Below are 18,506 nucleotides of genomic sequence, written 5' to 3'. Positions count from 1 at the left end.
TTTAGTGCTGTTTTGTATTTTGTTAAATCCATCAAAGTATTTTTTGGGGGGATGGGGTTGAAGAAACCCAGTAATAAGTTAAGCATGCATTTGCTTTCTCTGTTTATTTAGACGAACAGTCGACTTGTTTCCGATGACCCATTAAGATTCACAGGAGAAAAAGTCAGATCGGGTGGGGGCCATTATGATTCAGTGACAGCCACTCTATGAAAGCAGTCACTACAGCCCACTTCAGCTACTCCAAACCATAATTCCCATAAACACAACTGAAACTTTATTGAGTGCAAAACCACTGGCTCCATCCAGATTTTTAGGAACTACTATCTAGGGAGTTAGAGTTGAGCTTTCACAGCCATGTGGGAGATACACAGTCACTTCTTTCATATTTTGTTCACAGTTGTCCACTCTCTCTTTGAACAGTGTGGGATCCTGAGAAACACTTTCCCATGGTAAGATGTACACCTTACTGCCCATAGTCAGTCGTAATGGATGCCTTTAGCTAGCTTTCAATGAGAGAAAACAACAGGAGACGCTGTGTAGTAAACCTGAAACAGATGGTGCTAATAGTCCTGTCAGTCCAGTTAGCCTGGCTATTGACTGTCCTGAGTGCAGGTAATGAAAGGACACTGTTGACATGTCACATGTCACCCCATTGTGTTTGTTGTGTGCTGGTAGTGAAGACGCTGTGCTGTTGTTGTAACTAATGAGACACACCCTAAGTCTGAGACTAACACAGACTTTTTCTGTTCTTGTTTGTTCTTTAATGACCCTGCAAAAACTCAGTTTGGTCTCCAAAATCCAATAGAGATTATCACTTCTTTCTCATTTATCAGGCCAAAGCCCAAGGAGAGTAAGGCTGAGTGAGTCTCCTGCAGTTCTTACTGTCTGTAGACACCCCTGCAGCAGCATAACATGCCTCCTTTCTCCAGGGGGAGCCCTGGGAATTGTTCCACTGTAAAACTGGTAGTTTGACATTGCAGACATTAAACAAAATGTGAGTTTCCAGTTTGTCTAATGATACATTTTGATAGCTTTGGCTTTGTTGAGATGTGCTTTTTATTATTTTTGTGATACAGTTGAGACCGAACACACATACCAGAGTGAGTAGCCTGCAGCCGTGGCAGCTCTAATGAGACAAATAAATGAATTTAGTGTTGCCACATACGGCTCCCGAACGCTTATTATCAGGATTATTGTTGAACTGTTGTGAATGGGGGAGAAAAAAAAAGATGCTTTGGATTGGAAGGGGGCATGATTGGCTGATGTTACATATGTCCTTGATTACCTTCCTTCTGCTTTTATTCTAATAAGTGGCATTCTTTGTACTCCCTAGGACAGCTAGACAGTCTGACACACGATGAGAATAAATATTGCATGTGGTAGACATTAAGCTGTCATCCCGGAAAAAAAAGAAGAGATGGAGAAATCCGTGTGGTGTTCTTCGACGCTACACTTTGCCTGCTCTTGTCACAATTGTCACATCTTGATGACTCCCCCCACTCTACCCCAGCCCCCTTTATTTTGTCTCGCCCAGTCAGCTGCAGTGAATGACAGCACGGATACCCCATATAGTGAATTATTTTGGGGGATGTAGAATGTACTCCTCTGGGTTACTGTTTGAGTCTCTGATGTTTGATAATGTGTTTTCAACAACAACCATAAAGGCAAAAAAGGATGGTTTGTTGAGGTTTTATCTATCATGTGTGAACATTTAAAGGCACACATTTGTCTTTTAAAAATGTAATGAGTGTAGTTATCAAAGAAAAGAAAGTTGTTCAGAAAAAGCTTGTTACCAGCACACCCTCGAGGTTTGTTTGAGGTATGATGTGGGATTATGCTCTTAATTAAAGCTGCTCCCATTGTGCCTGCTCCGTGTTCTGTTTCCTCCATCTCATGATTGCGCTGAAAGAAGTTGCCAATATTGGGGACTGTGTGTGTGTGTGTGTGTGTGTGTGTGTGTGTGTGTGTGTGTGTGTGTGTGTGTGTGTGTGTGTGTGTGTGTGTGTGTGTGTCACATCTTCCTTCTTCTCAGAGACTGATGTGTATTGCCTTTTCCATCCGGCCAAGGCCGCAGGGAGCAGAGAGCGTCTGCACTCTTGTCTCTCAGGAGCTCACCACTGGGAGGATGAAAAGCTTCCTACAGGGCCCCCGACTTCCCAGCCTCAAAAGCCACCATGAGCTCATACCTCTCATTTCTATCTCCCTTCACAGAGGAAGGAAAGAGGAGGGGGATAGTATACACCATGTGCTGCAGCATCCTAAACCTCATAGGATGCTCGTGCCTGCAACCTGGAATCTGAAAAACAGAGGGGACCCTGGATTTATCACTTGATGAGTCTGTATCTGACATGCAAGCCAGCCAGCAGCTGCCAGGATTTGTGAAAAGGCTCAGTAACACACTCACTGCAGTTTTACTGTACCTAGGTTCAGGTGCTGGGTCCTCCACCTGTGGGTGTGTCAGAGGATGTAGGTAGTGGATTACTCTTCAGGTCTGTCAGCATTAAATTGCATCTGAAAGAAGCATTAAAATGGAGGTGATGACCCACCTTTTACAGGCTTAACTGGCTAGGCATTTATAATAGAGATAACCAGTATGAATGTATGTTACACTCAGGCCCAGGTCATTGTCTCAGGTAGCTGCCCATGTACTTTAGAAACTCCCATTGTTTATCCCTCCTGAGCCATTTAAGCAGATCAAAGCTCTGACAAAGCCTAGGGAAGCCCCAGGCATGTGGAAACACAGGAATTATCCCCCCTCAGGATTCCCACACAAAAAGACAAATAGACTATAGCTCCCGAGGGTGGCCCCCTGTGGGACATCTCTATTGACAGCCAGTCTGTTGTGGAAGCTCCAATTGTTTAGTTTTTCATTTTGTCATTTCACAATATATTGTTCCTAAATCAGATGTATTGTAAATACAGGAAACATAAAGATCAGAATGAATAACATAACTTTTAAGCAGTTTTTCGAGATGGAAGATAAAGACATTGGGGTTAGCATTGTGTTGGCTTGTTTTTATTAGTTAACACAAACTAAGCTAAATAATACGTGTTTTAGACTGGTAAAAGTTTCTCAAAAGCACATATAAGAAAACTATTCTTCTTCGAATCGAAAGCAGCAGGAAAAGCACAAACATGGCTTGTTCCTTAGCCTCGTTTGAGCCTTCAAGCTGTTGAATGATTAGCAGAAATAATGTCCCTGTCACCCTTAATCACATTAAAACGTGGTTAACATTTAATTTTTCCCACTTGATATGCAAAAATTTCCACTTGATTTGCAGCAAAGGCCATTGGAATTCCATTATAAAAAGAATAAAAATTTCAGGCATCATTTGTTCAGAGAGGGATATCAAGACCAGAAAGTGCTGAATCTTTCTATTAACTGAGCAGTGAGAGATGGCACTCAATGCTAGAACATAATGGGAGACTGACAAGACATGGACACACGTGCACACACACACACACACACATTTTGTATCTGATTTTTTTTTTTTTTTTTTTTTTTTTTTTTGCTGGGTCTTGTAAAACCTTTTTAAGTTCCTGCATGAACAAATATTTTATTTGATGTTTTAATTATAGAATTTCTCAAACACATGTAGAGTAGTATCGCTTTCTTAAAAGTTGTGGATGATGGCCAGAAAAAAAAAAACCCACAGCCACCAATTGAAACATAAGTCGAGCCTGTTTTTCACGCCATAGAAAGAGAGGAAATACTGTACGTGACACTGAGCAGGGTGAATTGTAAAGAGGCCATGGTGCATATAAAACAATGCTCTCTTTTTCTGTGAAATACAGATTTACACAAATACCGTTCATAATTTGTGACTGAAAGACAAGGACAGGCTAAAAAACATCTCTGGCATGTTTTACATAAACATTCTCCCTAATTTACACATTCATATAAAATTTCATATAAATAATTGGGAAGGACATAAATACAAATTGTGAAGTGGCAGCGGTGAAGTTGACAGAATTGGTTTTGGGAGCCATGTTGACGGACCATCAGGGCTCCTAATTGACAGTGCTTTGTTTCTTGAGTTGAGGGAGGGGGGGTGTTTCATGTTCCTGTGGCAAGGTGTTTGTCTGGTCCTGTGTCACTCAGTGCAAGGACCCAGAGACCCCCGTGCTCATTTGCAGCTCACGTTCTCCGTCTCAGCTTCACATTATTAAAATCATCCCTCAGCTTTCTACCAAGAGCCTCTTTGTTACTTGGCTGGCTTGGCTCAGCTCTGTCAAGTCTTCACCAATTACAGTCTCAGGTACAATGGTCTATTCAAAGGATCACAGCCCTTGACTGGTGTGGAGAGAGTGATTTGTGAATCATTATTCAGCCGCCTGTAGAGAACGCAATACCTGAGGAATGCAAATAACGTGCCACCAAATAGACAGCTGTGCTGCTAAAAGTGACAAACTACAGCTGTTATTATCTCAGATTGGATTTTTTCCCCTCTTGGCGTGCCTGCCATCTCCTGTGTTTTCAGGGGGTTTTTTTTGGCTTTGACTAAATGTGTTTTATTTTTCTGTCCTTTGTTGGTGAGACATTGGCTACCACCTTATTGCAGTGGCAGTCAAACATCAACTTGGCATACACAGTGTGAAAAGAAAGGGAAATATTAGGTTACGGCTCTTAATAGATGTGCATCTGAAGAGACAGACAGACAAAGTGAAATATGAGGCATTTCAAATTTACCCTTTAGTGTTATTCTGTCTGCTGGGGGAAAAACATCCCATCAAAAAAACCAAAAAAAAACAAACAAACTGTGCTCTTCCTGTGCTCGTCATATATTGTATATTGATAATCATTAGGTAGGAGCAGTGATATGGGGCTGTAGGTGATAAAGCGGTGACATTGTTATTGGAATAGATGTGGTATTGAGGTGCTTGGGTCCCTCCCAGTCTTTGATTCTTATGGGCTTTAAACAGGAAACTAGGATTACAGATAATGGCAGGGACCCCTTAGAATCAATCCAGCCCAGGAGCTCTGTCAGGCCCACCGTGTGAAAATGGATTTGTGTGATGCTGTTCTTTGTGACCTGTCCAATCCCAGCCTGAGAGCTTGCAGGGCTAATCTTATAATTGCCCTAACCCCCTTATATTGTTCTGACTGAGAGTTACCATTAAGTGTGAGGATATCTTTGTCCTGCAATGTCAGGTGTCCTGCTGGAGTGGAAGACAAAAAGAAATAAAAACTCAGGCAGTTAAGAGAATGACAAAGACATTTAAAAGTACGGAAACACTTAGTGGTTAGTTGTTCTGCTCCCACCTGGCTTGATGGAAAATGTTCAGTTGGACACTCAGCAGGTGGATGACTTTTATAGCGAAATTTGGAAAAACAAACAGCAACATTTTTTGCATGTTATCAGCTGTGTTGGGAAGTAATCAAGCACATTTTCACTAGTATTGTAATACTAGTGTATAGTATACTAGTGTATACTTGTATTTTACTTCTCATTTTAAGCTACATTATACTTCTACTCCACAACAGTTACCAGTTATTCTTTTCTTTAAAGTCTTCAGTCTTATTTATTATCTGCAGATGCAATAAGAATATTATACTTGTTTTAATGCAAATTAACCTTGTTTCATATTTCATAATTTAAGTATAGAGTTTCATGTTTAAAAAACATAGGCGCTCATTCTTAAACAGTTTTAGACAAGTTAATGTAGACCTTAAAATATTTCCACTGCAATTACTAAGAAAAGAAAATAAGTTTTAGAGTAAATTATACACAGCTTTTTAAAATACAGAGTTTGCACATTAAATTTCCCAACAGTATAAAAAGTAGTTAAAATCACCTCTGCTTCCAGTGCAACAGTAAAATGCAACATACATATTGATGCATCAATAGTAATGATCAAACCATATATATTTATATAACACAAAAGAGGTTTGTTTAATTCTTACTGTACTGTAATGTACCGTATGTTGTATGTAAACCTCTAATGTACTTTTTACATTTTACGCTTTACTACTGTACTTTAAGCAAAGGGTTGACATAGCCTACTTCTTCCCCCACTGGTTATGAAGTGCACATTTCTTTTTAAATCTTTGTGAATCCATGTTCTTTCACATGAGCACATTTCAAATAAAGTGTTTAGTCTGATACTGTTATGGAAAAAATGTCGAACTATCCGAAGGAAATGCCACCTTTGGAGTGCAGTCTCTGCAAACACTTGTACGTTCAGCTGCTCTCATGAATATGCATGTCCCGACAGATAACCAATACTTTCATGGTAATCCAGTCCTCCAACTAGTTTTGCGGCTGCTGTTTTTACCAGGTTGATGAAAATTAAGGAGTGGGTGGACAGTCACGACCCCGGAGCCCTGGTCATCCCCTTCAGTGGCGGCCTGGAGAGCCAGCTACAGGACAAGAGTGAAGAAGAGAGGGAGAAGTACTGCACAGAGCACAAGACGCAGAGGTTAATTAGCATTCAGTCTCCCCACACTTTATTATCAGCTGTGTCCTCCATGCACTCATTTAATTGCATGTGCTGATAGAATAATAAATGGCAGAGTAATTACCATTATAAAGCAAAGGATCCCTCTTCTTACTGAACAACTCAGTCAAAGGGTTTTCCTCTAAATTAAGTTTTTAACTGTCATCTGTCATCTCTAGGTATAATTATAACTTGGGCATTTTGGGTTTATTGTTCTCATATGAAAACCTCTATGGAGAGAAAAATTGTGACAGCAGATTTTTTTTCTCTCTCTCTCAGTACAGAGCGAGGCATCGGGTTGAATTCTTAAAAATGCTAAATGATTCCACACACTTTGTAATTAATCAAAGAAACCATTGGAGAACTGAATGTGAAGAGAAGTGACCCATCTTATTCACTTAATGAGTTTATATTGGAATGAATGGGGCCTTGCCACTGAAGTGAACTTTGCCTAGGCATCAGTGACAATAAAGAATACTTAAACAGTTCAGACCCCTCGATTCAAGCTGAAATTTCTCTCCACTAGCGCTCTGAGCAAGATCATCAAGGCAGGCTATGCAGGCCTGCAGCTGGAGTACTTCTTCACCGCTGGACCAGATGAGGTCCGCGCTTGGACCATTCGGGTAAGAGCCTGCTGCCTGCTGTGCACATTTGAGAGTGTAACAGTGTGCACCACATGCACACGCACGCACGTGCACACAAACGAATACACACACACAGTGTCCCGCGTTCCACCCTGCTGGCACCTTCACTGATATCACACACTTTCAACTTTGTCATGGTTGTGCTTTAGCTAGTCATTACAGGCCAAGGATAACTTCAATTACTGGTGAGCTGCTGAACAGTGAAAGTGGGGGCTACATTGATTGAGGAGGGCAACAATTGATTTTGCCCATTACGTCCATGAGAATGTTTCCATCCTGTGCAGATCTGCCTGCCCTCCTCCTGCCGCTGGAGATAAGGAGCCTGTGCATTGTGCCTGCCTAATCTGTGTGACGAAGGTTGTCTGTGCCAAAATTGATGTCGCTTTTCATTCGACTGTTTGTGGGCCTTACTGGGGGCTCCTCCTCTCTGTGTGTCTCAGTTTACTGAGCCCGGCCCGCCAGGAGCTTTGTGCAATGGGATCACAGGATTTACATCAATACAGATGTTGGCTATGCATGCTGTTATTGTGTAATTTTTTTTTTCTCTTGAACAAACAGAAAGGATGGAGTGCAAATATAACAAGGTATTTCATCAGTAAGGAGGTACATGTGATAATTCTGCATAGGTGGGTTATTACAGCAAAATAATCATAAACTTCTTAAAAACCTAAACATTTGGGTTGTATCCAGATTAATTATGTCCATCCTATTAAAAGACACCTCAGTTATTTAGTATTTTTTTTAAAAAAACCTGTAGCAACATTTTTCTACCCTTTTTAAAAAATAATTTTCTTCAAAAAAAAAGTAATGAGAGGTTATGACATATCTGCATGTGTTGAATATTACTGCACTAAACTGATGTGAAAAACAAATAGAAAGTGCATGATGGGAAACAGACATACAAGTGACACACAAAACTAAAAATAAGATATTTCAAATTATGTTGAATAGCAGATATTAAATGATAAACTGAAAATTTATTCCAGACAGTTCACAGAACATTGATAAACATACACAATTAGTAAAATATATTAATCTCACAAAATTAAGTACCTCTAAAAACATTTCCAGATGCTGTCAAATTGTTTCTTTTACTACACCTGCAATTTCTTGCACAGTTTCTAGACTAATACTCAGCCAAAAGCTGTTTACTATCAAAATAAACATTTAACATTTGGCCATAGACCCTCACTACTGAGGTGAATACAGCAGAACAGCACTAGTTGGCGCTATACCTACGCCAACTACAGATTAATGAATTTCCCACTAACACAATGTGCTGTTTTAAAATAAATAAATATATAAAATAAAATGTATAAATATATAAAAGATGTGGACATCTACAGCATTGTGATTTAGAAGATGAAAATGTACCTAAATTGTCTGAGGCTTAGTGTCACAATATGGATTAATAATAGGAATTCACCCCAGCATCTGATATTTTAGTGATATTATGTCTTGTCTTTTTTAAGATTATTTATAAATTAAGATTAAAAAAATGATCGCATGCAACCGACATGAACACATGTATCTCACTGCCTGCCCATGCCTATACTTTAGACAGATATTTCCATTTTGATCAGAAATGCAAATTTTACATGCTGTCTATATCTCATTTTGCCCCTGGCTAGAAAGGAAAGTTATACTGCTGCATGTAACAACAATACCTGACTTGAAACAAAACTCAACCAACTTCAAATAACTCACTTTACTATTATTTCATAGTAATATTAAATCTATAGGTGTGGACGATATGAAACCCATCCAAAGGCATTTCAACACAGACTTTTGGCAAATGTTTTTATTATGGCTCTTGGATTGTGTAACGGCCAGAGGGGAAGATGAGCTCACTGGCTGCTTTTTACACAGTACACATTACATTTCAGTCAGATGACATCACTGGGTTTAGGCGAACGCTCGTCTCAGCATGACTGATGTCCTTGCTATTTACAAAAAAAGTCTCGAAACACTTCAAAGGCATCCTCAAAAACATGCTTGTCCTCCTTGACTTGACTGATTACAGCCAGCCTTGATTGTGTGTGAGGGGCATTTAGTCAGGTAAGCATCAGTGAGTAACTATATTAAGCCAATACATCTTGCATTGTAAAAACTACACTCAGTAATGTCGTGCTCCTAAATCCTTTAACATGCTTTATTAGGCAGCCTCGAGGTGACCATTATCTATCAGCCTGCTCTGCGCAGCTCTTAACTAGGACAATGTGGATCTCTTGTAATGCGGCATATGAAAAAAATCCCTCCCTTAATCTATTTTTCTTCAGATAGACAAACCTTGATGCTGATTAATGGTAGTTAAACTCACAAGCACTCCGTCAATGAGATTGCAAAGAGATGGTAATGTATTAGAGTCATTAAATACACATCATTCTTTTGGCATGAAATATGTTGACCCCAACCTGATTATATACATAATTAAAACTGCTCAACAGCTCCTGAGCACGGAGCCGCAGAGCAGAGAGAGAGAGGCAGCAGGTCGACAGGCAGCAGCCACAATGATGCACAACAGCCACGTCACTTATTTGGGTCATTTGTCATTTCCGCCCAGCATTATTTCAGTGCATATAAATTACGCAGTTTATCAGTCACCAGTTATGTCTTTGAGTATTAAAGAGGAAGAAAGAATTTATAAAACTATCAAATTGTTACTTTGTGCTTTGTAAATGTGATATAACTTTAGGGGAATATTCAAATGATTGTTTCAAAGATAAAAACATGCCTATTCTAAATCAATTTAAAGACATCAGTTTTACATCCACTCTAGCATTATGATGGTTGGATTAGAATTACTAAATTGTGGAGTGTCACAATACTAAGGCCTGATCCAGTGAAGTCTATACCACCCTGGCCTCTCACTGCAACACCAGGTCCTCTTGCTGTCATGACCAGATAGCTGAGCAGCGACCCACAATGAGGCAAGATTGCTTGGACAGAAATCAATAACACCATGGAATGGGAATCAGAAGGCATTGATAGTGGTGCTGGGTCCTTATCGGTGTCCAGACTGCCCTAGCAGGGCACAGCCGAGTGGAAAGCTATCCAGAAATCAGGACTGAGGCAAGAATACCCCTGCCTGAAAACACCCCCGAGTGATGCTCACAACGCTATCACCCTATCAAACACCATGTCGCTCGCATGCTGTAATCCATCTTCTCCAAAACAATTCATTTGTCCTCTCTTTTCCCTCCTTGTGACAGAAAGGAACTAAGGCTCCACAGGCTGCAGGGAAGATCCACACAGACTTTGAGAAGGGCTTCATTATGGCGGAAGTAATGAAATTCCAGGATTTTAAAGAGGAAGGCAGTGAGAGCGCTGTCAAGGTGAGCAGTCAGGGTGCCAGAGGAGATGAGGGGAAGTCTCCTGTGATCAGTGGAGCTGACAGTCACCACACAGCTCCTACTGCAAACTGCTCTTCACCTTTACTCAGGGGAAGAAATTACTGCACACACTCCAGCACCACTCCTGACAAGCCAACTGATTCTGGCTCTAAACACTGCCATTCTGCTCCAGCTGTGCATATCTTTATCACAATGTGTCTTAACTGGCTGATGGTAGTTCTTGTTCGTGGCTCAGCACAGTCGCTCAAAGGTAGCACTTCTTCACCTCACCAGGCATTTATCAGATCTATAGAGTGCGCTGTTAGCTTAGAGCTCTCTGTTGCCAAATCCCCAAGCCACTGCAGGCATGTGACAGTGATATAAAGCGGCAAGTTAAATAAAGTGTGAAATTTCTCAAATAAGGACTGTTTCATGGATGGGTAGCACAGAAATGTGACTTGCATATCTCATTTTTATGATGGCCAGTGTTTGTTTTGACCTTTTAACTGGGCTGTGGGTTGTTCATGTGCACAGACCTGTCAAATGTAATAACTGATTTCATGGTGAATTTGTGAAGACAATAATTGGGCGTCAACTACAGCAGCCGCTCTGGAAAATGCTTCGAAATGCATTTATTTCCTAATACAAGTTGTGTTTTTTAGGTTTGCTAACAAGTTAGTGTCATATCAACAAACTGTAATTTGGTAATTGAAGGTGCAGTTAATAATCAGTTAATCAACGCACTAGGATACCTTTCACATCAAGGATGCTCTTTTCTATGATTTAATTTCTCTATATACAAAAAGCTAAATTTAATCAGCTAACTGAATGAAAGCAGGAGTAACTCTAACCTTGCTATGTGGGGCATTTGTGAGCAGCAGCTGTAAGCCATGCTGTTACAGTCCCACTATCACCACCATCAACTCCATGTGCCCACTTACAGACCCAACTAATGTAATTATGGTGACACACAGGGACCTGCGGGGACCACTGTGGCAAGAAAGCATTAGGAAAACATTTAAATCTCTTTACTATTCAAGCCTTTTTTAAATAAGTATTTAATATTTAATGCAGCGGCAGTGTATTGTCCACACCCTTCATAAGCTGCAAACAGAGAGTGAAATGTATCGGTCTCTGGGGGTTTCACCATTGTTATCTGAGGTTGAGATCTGAGTGTCAGGTCCTTACTGCATGCTCTCTTACTAATCCCTTTTTGAGCCTCATAACAACATGGAGCGTTTCTGACTGTGGCATCAAGGTCCATGCTATTTAATGCCAGTTGTGGGAATAGGCTGTCTGAATAGGGCCAGTGTACGGGGATATCACATTATTAGTAATCATATCTGCTTAAGCCAAGCTTGCTGCTCCAGATGGCTGCTTTCAAGTGCAAATGAACCAGTTAGTCGTGTCTGGTTTAATACATACTCAGGAATCACAAATAGCCATTGATTTTTTTTTTTTTCCCCCCGTCTCCCTCTCCATCCACTGTTTCTGGTGGTATTGAGCTTGGATTAAATGGTCTCCTGAGCCTTTAAAGGGACATTGATTCTTCTAATTAATTGTGTGCTGTGCAGAACCAGAATGCATAAACCTGTCCGTATTAGCACTTCAAGTCAATTATTTTGAGTTTGCTGGGAAGGAGAACAAACACTTACTGTATACAAAAGAAATGTTAGAACTTATTTTGTTTACTTGAGAAGTTTGATAGTGCTGTAATCAAAGACTTATTAACATTTTGTGCCTGTGCACATGAAACTGGAATGGGTAGAAGAGAGGATTATTCACTCGGTGGGAATTCAGGCACCCCTTGAGCAAAACATGGAATCGTGTTGTGTGTGTGTGTGCATGTGCGTGCGTGTGTGCGTGCATGTGTGTGTGTGTGAGACAGTGAGAGAGAGAAAATAACGAAATAACATTTGCAATTGGAGTATATTATTGAAGATTGTGAAATAGACTGATAATAATCCTGCCATATTATTTTGTTTTATCTGCAGTTTATACTGATACTATAGGCTTTTTGTCCATTATGCAAATGAATGAATAGCTGTAGTACAGTATGTAACAGTCTATTACCTGTGCAACCTGAAAAATGTTGTTTGTTTTTATTGTAAACTTTTATTTTAATTCAGCTTTTTTTGTTGTCATACAGGCAGCTGGGAAATACAGACAACAGGGAAGAAACTACATTGTTGAGGATGGAGATGTCATTTTTTTCAAATTTAACGCACCAAATGCACCAAAGAAAAAGTGATGCAAGAACAAACCGTTTGTTTACGTAACTGGCTGTATTGTTGCCCTTTTTTTTTTTTTTGGCTGATAAACACTGGCGTTTTCTCACTTTTTCTTTCTCCTGTATGATCGAATCCCCCCTCATGTGCCAAAACACAGGTTCAGTAAACTCTGACAGCTTTGCTATTTAAGATCAGGATCAGCCCCCACTCCAAATTGTAGCAGCATTTGAAGGAGCATATTACTCTCCAGATACTTCATTAATCTCCATCATGGGTGCCAGCACTGACACAGCTGACAGCGGGGACAATGCCACCTGCTCCTCTCCCCCTTCTGCAGATAATGCATGTTTTACAGTAGCCCAGATGTCTACACTCAATAAAACATTTGACAAAAACCAGTCTGTGTGTGTTTTGGGATGTCTGTATTGAGTGGGAAGCTGCATGGGGATGGTGATAGCGGTCCTGCCGACCACTGATTAGAGAATTAAAAGACACAGCTGACATTGACTGTAGCAGAGAGGGGACAATTATAATTAAATCTGTTAAGTGATGCTGATTTTAGAAGGGCGCATGTGGGATGCAGGTGTTTCGGCCAAAAGAATCGGTCAGTTTAAATGAATTTTTGTACAGTGATTGAGTCAACCTTTAATTTACAATTTGTGCTTCATTTATGAGTGATGAATGTGTCCTCTCCTTGACTGTCCTCACAGTGCTCAGTACTCTGCAGTCTGAGCTACAGTCCTCAAACACAGGCAAAAATAGCATCTTTGTTATGTTCACAGTTTTCTTACTCCCATCCCTGAACAATGAAGTCAAATACATGCCTCCAAAAAAAAAAAAAAAAGAAATATTCATTCAAAACCATATTTTCACAAAGAAGTTCACATTTTATGATATTCCGTATAGTATGAAAATAGAAGTTGTCACAATCCACAAGCACAACCAGAAAACGATTCCTGTTGTCTGAAGTAGTGTTTTTCTCGCCCCTATACTTTGTGTGCAAGTGTTTGTGAAACGTTTATGCTGATAGAATTGTATGGCTGCAGCCACAGTGCTCCAAAGTAAGATTGTATTCTCCGTGGGAGTCCCAGCCAAGAACTGTGGATCAGCAGTGCTTTGCTGAATATCTTGTAACCATTAAGACTGCAGAGAACAAAATGGTTTTTTGATGGGAACAAAAAGATTGAATAAAAATGGTCATTTTACAGAGATGGCATTGCATATCCAAGTTTTGGATAGGATGTTTTATGGAACTGAGCCTGTGCTAGCACTACAAAGCACAGTGTTTGTCATGGAAATAAGATGGATTATAGTCTTTAAGGTTTCAGATCAGTGGCAAAACATAGGATAGTGTTTATTGTGTTTAGATGGAATGTAAGAAGGGTGACAACATGTGTATCAAATAACATTAAGCTTACTTTGCTTGGTAGCTTTAGCATTAACCACTGATTTTAATCACTACGAGATATTTCATGCAACAGACCAAGGAAGCTGTTGCTACCAACATTTACACCCATATACTGTCTCCCATGCAACAACAGGCTGTTTGCTGCTGACTGTTTTCTAAATGAAACCATACAAATCCTCTGGAGAGCACACAAGGGCTTGAGTTAAAACTGTTTTCGCATTGTTCTCAGGGTGGTGGTGGTGTTAGCCAATCTAACTCCACACTGAAGATTATTCATCTACTCTAGACTTGAGGATGCTCATGGATTGATGAGTTGTTCCCAGTGGTCTGGGTCACGAAGCATTTTGTTTTTCATAAATTAACAATAAATCTTCTCAGGGCAAGTAATAATGCTATTTAGAACTACGAAGGAGTTGTATAGGAACAAAAAACCACAGGAAGATCAAATGTTCTGTGAGTGTGTCCATTTGTTTTGAGGTTTGATAGCAATAATTTTGCTGTCACAGGAGAGTCAGGAATGAAAGACATGTACCATTATTTGGTGTTCTTTCAGTCCTAATGTCATGGAGCATATCTAAAAGTATAGCGCAAACATAAACTGGCATTAATCATCAAAACAAATGCATGTAAAAGTATTTTTAAACATTATCATGTGACATTAAGGTTAAGTGGATTGTATAGGCAGTCTAACTGGTTAAACCTCTATGAGAAATAAAACATGGCTAGAAATGTGACAGATTCTCTGTTGGTACAAATGTTCTGTCAGCACCATCAATCAAGCGGTGCCACTCTGCCCTGAGGCAAACCACAGTGGCATCAAACTGAGAAGGGCGCAGAGTGGAAAGCTCACTTTAAAACACACCACGGTCTTCTCTTGTAAATCACATGCACACTAAAGACCTTTGAAGGATTAAAAAAAAAAAAAAAAAAGAATGTATGACTTACAACAAATAAACATATAAATAACTGTGGCATTTTTTAGAGCTGTAACTAGGCACGAGGGATTGTGTTGGGAAATTCAATGGCTATTATAAATGTACTGTATCATATTATTACAGAGAAGAAATTATCTTTATTTTGGATGACAATAAAAGTATTGCCATGCTGTAATTATTGCCATTGTGTGACTTCTCCGTCTGACACTTGCGCTATATACAGTACACAGAAAAGACATGAAAGCAATATAAAAATCAGCATTTGACTAAAATAACACTTGATGTTCATGTATGAGGGTTTGTGCAACGATTTCCCTTCATTCGATTTGAACTATCATGACAGAACTTTGTGTTTGGATTTATTACTCTGTCTATGAGAGTGATAAAATATTGCCAGAATCGTTTTGAAAGCATGAATGCCATAAACAGCTCAGAGGAGTCTCAGAAAGCAATAATCTAAGGCTGTCAAATCTAGTTTCTATTCTGTGTAATTTGATATTGCTAAAGAAATATGTCTTTTTATGCTTTGGAGCATTTTTGCAATAGGTTGGATATTTTAATTTGCAGAAAATATAACAAAATATGATTTAAGCATTGAAGTGTTCCTAAATGCTTCTTTCTGCATGCTCCATTATAAAAGTATGGACAGTTAAATCAGCCATGTGATGTCCATAAACAACTCCTATGCAATAACCCCCTGATACTCAATCATCTTACTGTTCATAATGTCAGTACAACATACACACTGTGCAATAACATGTACATATTACATTTTTAATGCCACTTGTTAGTCCAGCCGGTCAGTGTACAGCACTCTACAAGCCAGACAACAACCCCAGTTAATCTGTATACACACACTGTGTGTTTGCTGTCTAGCTGTTGTTTGTGTGTAAATAAGTACATCTATTTTAGCACCATAGCTTTGTGTAAACTAAAGTCTTGTATGTGTATAAAAACATGCACTAAATTTGAGTCTAGTTTTGAACAGATCTGTATACTCCATGTTAATTAGATGTTGCCCTTCTACAGCAAAAACTTTCATGCAACTGGCTTTGATTATGACCCCTTATGAAGAACAGTAAATTTGCAGTACCTCGAGCAAAACCACTATGATTTTCCTGTCTCAGCTGCTTCACAGTTGTCCATAACACACATTTGATATTCCATCCACATGCCTCCATGCTGCACTAGTTTCAATTTTCTCTCTCAAGCCCCATTTACAGTGTCCCACAAGGTGCCTCCAACAGGGCAGTTTCTCTTCGTGGGGTCACTCTCTCAGACTGGCCTTCATGAAAACAACTGTCAATATGTTAATGTGAACCACTCAGAGCCATTGTGGACTCACTCAGTTACTCCTCTCATCCTTCACATTTCTACACTGCGATACAGTAACAATGGACGATCCCAGGAGACACTGAGAAGAGGCTATGTATTGAATAATAAAGTTTTGCTTACAATTTCTCAACTATATTTGCATGAATATTTTTAAGAAAGCATATAATTGTATCAAATCTCAGCATAATGCCAAAAAAGGAAAGCTAAAAGCTCTGTGTACATGCTGTGAGGGAGTTGTAGATGCTCCTATTTATAGTTATATCTGTCACACTGAATCCTTATAGCTGTGCTGAAACTCTCACCAAATAATTGCCTCATAGACTTCACACATTCCTCTCATTAGATGAATACTGGGTCTGTCAGTACAATCCTGTTTCTATTGTTTACAGCTTGAATTGGCAAAAACACTCACAGGTCTGGAGGTCTGGCAGTTATATGTCTTGTGTAGGCCACTGCGTCCACCACAGTGCTGCATTTGTGTTGCTTTTAGGATATTTGACTTTTCCTTTTAACTTGGAGGTCTTTGTAGAAATTGTTGATACGTTTCCAAGGACACCTGGAGTAAGACAGACATAGCTGCAAGGTTTTTCTAAAGCTGTTTCCATTGGCCTGTGTTTACCTGACACTTGGATTGACAGCAGAGTGATTGGAAATATCCACCATTCACTGCCATGAGCTCCTGAGTGCACAGAAAGTGCTTTTGTAGTCTGGCTGTAATGGGCCAAGTTTGAATTGAAGGTTGAGAGAAATAGCCTCACTGCGGTCGTGCACTGTGAGGAACTGACACACTACAAATAATACTGAGAAGTGGGGTCCTGATAGCATCGCAGACGCAGAACAGGTACAATAGCATGCAGGCGCTCATTTCAGTGCACTTTCTCAATGTTGTAATGTGCACAATCAGCTGGAGGGGAAGAAATCCACTCAGATGCAAACTTAGATTGTGTCTTGATTGTAGTAACACAATACCATTATTAGTTTTCAAAAACAGAAAGATCAAAGATAGATGGCATCATGGCAGAATTCATAATCAGATATTCATGCATCAGAGCCACAAATAGAGTAAACATGTTTTTAAATCTTAAAAATAGGAATAAAGTAATCTCATCTAGTGGTTTTATATTGGACTTCACGCACATTAAAGTCAATTTCTTTGTCAGTGCCATTCTACAATTAACTTTTTGCTCTATTAGTTACATCCATTATAGCTGGAATCTTGTGCTACAATGTGAAAAGCTAGTGAAAACTAAACACAACTGTGCAGTTGACCTTTTTTTAACTTCAAAAACAGCAAAAAAAAATGAAGGCTGTTCATTGCATTTGAGTTCATTTTTGACCAAAAGACAGACACTGTGTTTTTGTGATGAAAACACATATCACATAATGCAGCAGTGTTACTTACAGGTATGTTTTAAATAGTTTTCAGACAACAATGCAGCTAAATGGCACATACAAATAAGTATGTGTGCGTTCTATGTGCTTTAAAACCACAACAATCGCACACCTTTTAACACCTTCTATACTGTAAAAGAAAAGTTGAGGTATACAGATTTTAAATTTTTTTTAAAAAGAACCAGTATGAGAGACAAAAGTTAGATTGGTATATTAAATTATTTGTTTGGAATCTATTGTACCTTGTGTCAGGTTTTTACCTTTAATTACAACAAATGATATAGAAAAAAATGTTTTCACTGGGTGCTAGAACATGATGTTGCTCAGTTCTTGAATTACTCAACATGTGAAGCTGTGTACTGACATTGCAATACTAAGTTTAAAGCTTACCGAGATGATTGGATTGTGACTGATTAAATCAGGTTAAAAGCAAATAAAAATAAATAAATTGCAATATGTAAATATTGAGCCATTTAATGCTGTTTCTTGGCAAACGTCATGAGGTCATAACTCAGGGAACATTTCAATTTATTACAATATTATATTATTATGGTTTGTGATTCAGAACTTGTGTTAGAGCTTATAAGCCTGTTGGAGTTAAATGCTGATGAATGAATAAATGCCATTTGACATATAATGGTATCTATATGTGGATGTCTATATCTTCTGTCCACATGGTCCCTATTACCCACTGCACAGTTTTGTTTACTCGTAACAACAATCTGAGTGAAAGTAAACAATCTAACTATGGTCCCCTCCGTCAACCCCAATACGATACCCTGAAACTGAAT

At 39.3% G+C, this 18,506-nt stretch overlaps 1 protein-coding gene across 1 annotated transcript in view; it reads left to right on the top strand.

Moving 5' to 3' along the window:
- Positions 1-13,043, top strand: part of LOC113123618 (obg-like ATPase 1) — a 39,200-nt gene extending 26,157 nt beyond the window's left edge. Inside the window, exons 8-11 of the mRNA XM_026295813.1 lie at positions 6,280-6,420; positions 6,965-7,061; positions 10,295-10,417; positions 12,564-13,043. Coding sequence (XP_026151598.1) covers positions 6,280-6,420; positions 6,965-7,061; positions 10,295-10,417; positions 12,564-12,665 — 463 coding nt within the window. The 3' untranslated portion in view covers positions 12,666-13,043. The remainder of the gene's footprint in view (positions 1-6,279; positions 6,421-6,964; positions 7,062-10,294; positions 10,418-12,563) is intronic.
- The last annotated feature ends 5,463 nt before the right edge of the window (positions 13,044-18,506 follow it).

This window comes from Mastacembelus armatus, chromosome 21 (genome assembly GCF_900324485.2).
Source record: "Mastacembelus armatus chromosome 21, fMasArm1.2, whole genome shotgun sequence".
NCBI classification, from domain to species: Eukaryota; Metazoa; Chordata; class Actinopteri; order Synbranchiformes; family Mastacembelidae; genus Mastacembelus; species Mastacembelus armatus.
Note: the sequence above shows the minus strand (reverse complement) of the source record. Positions and strands in the feature narration are given on the sequence as shown.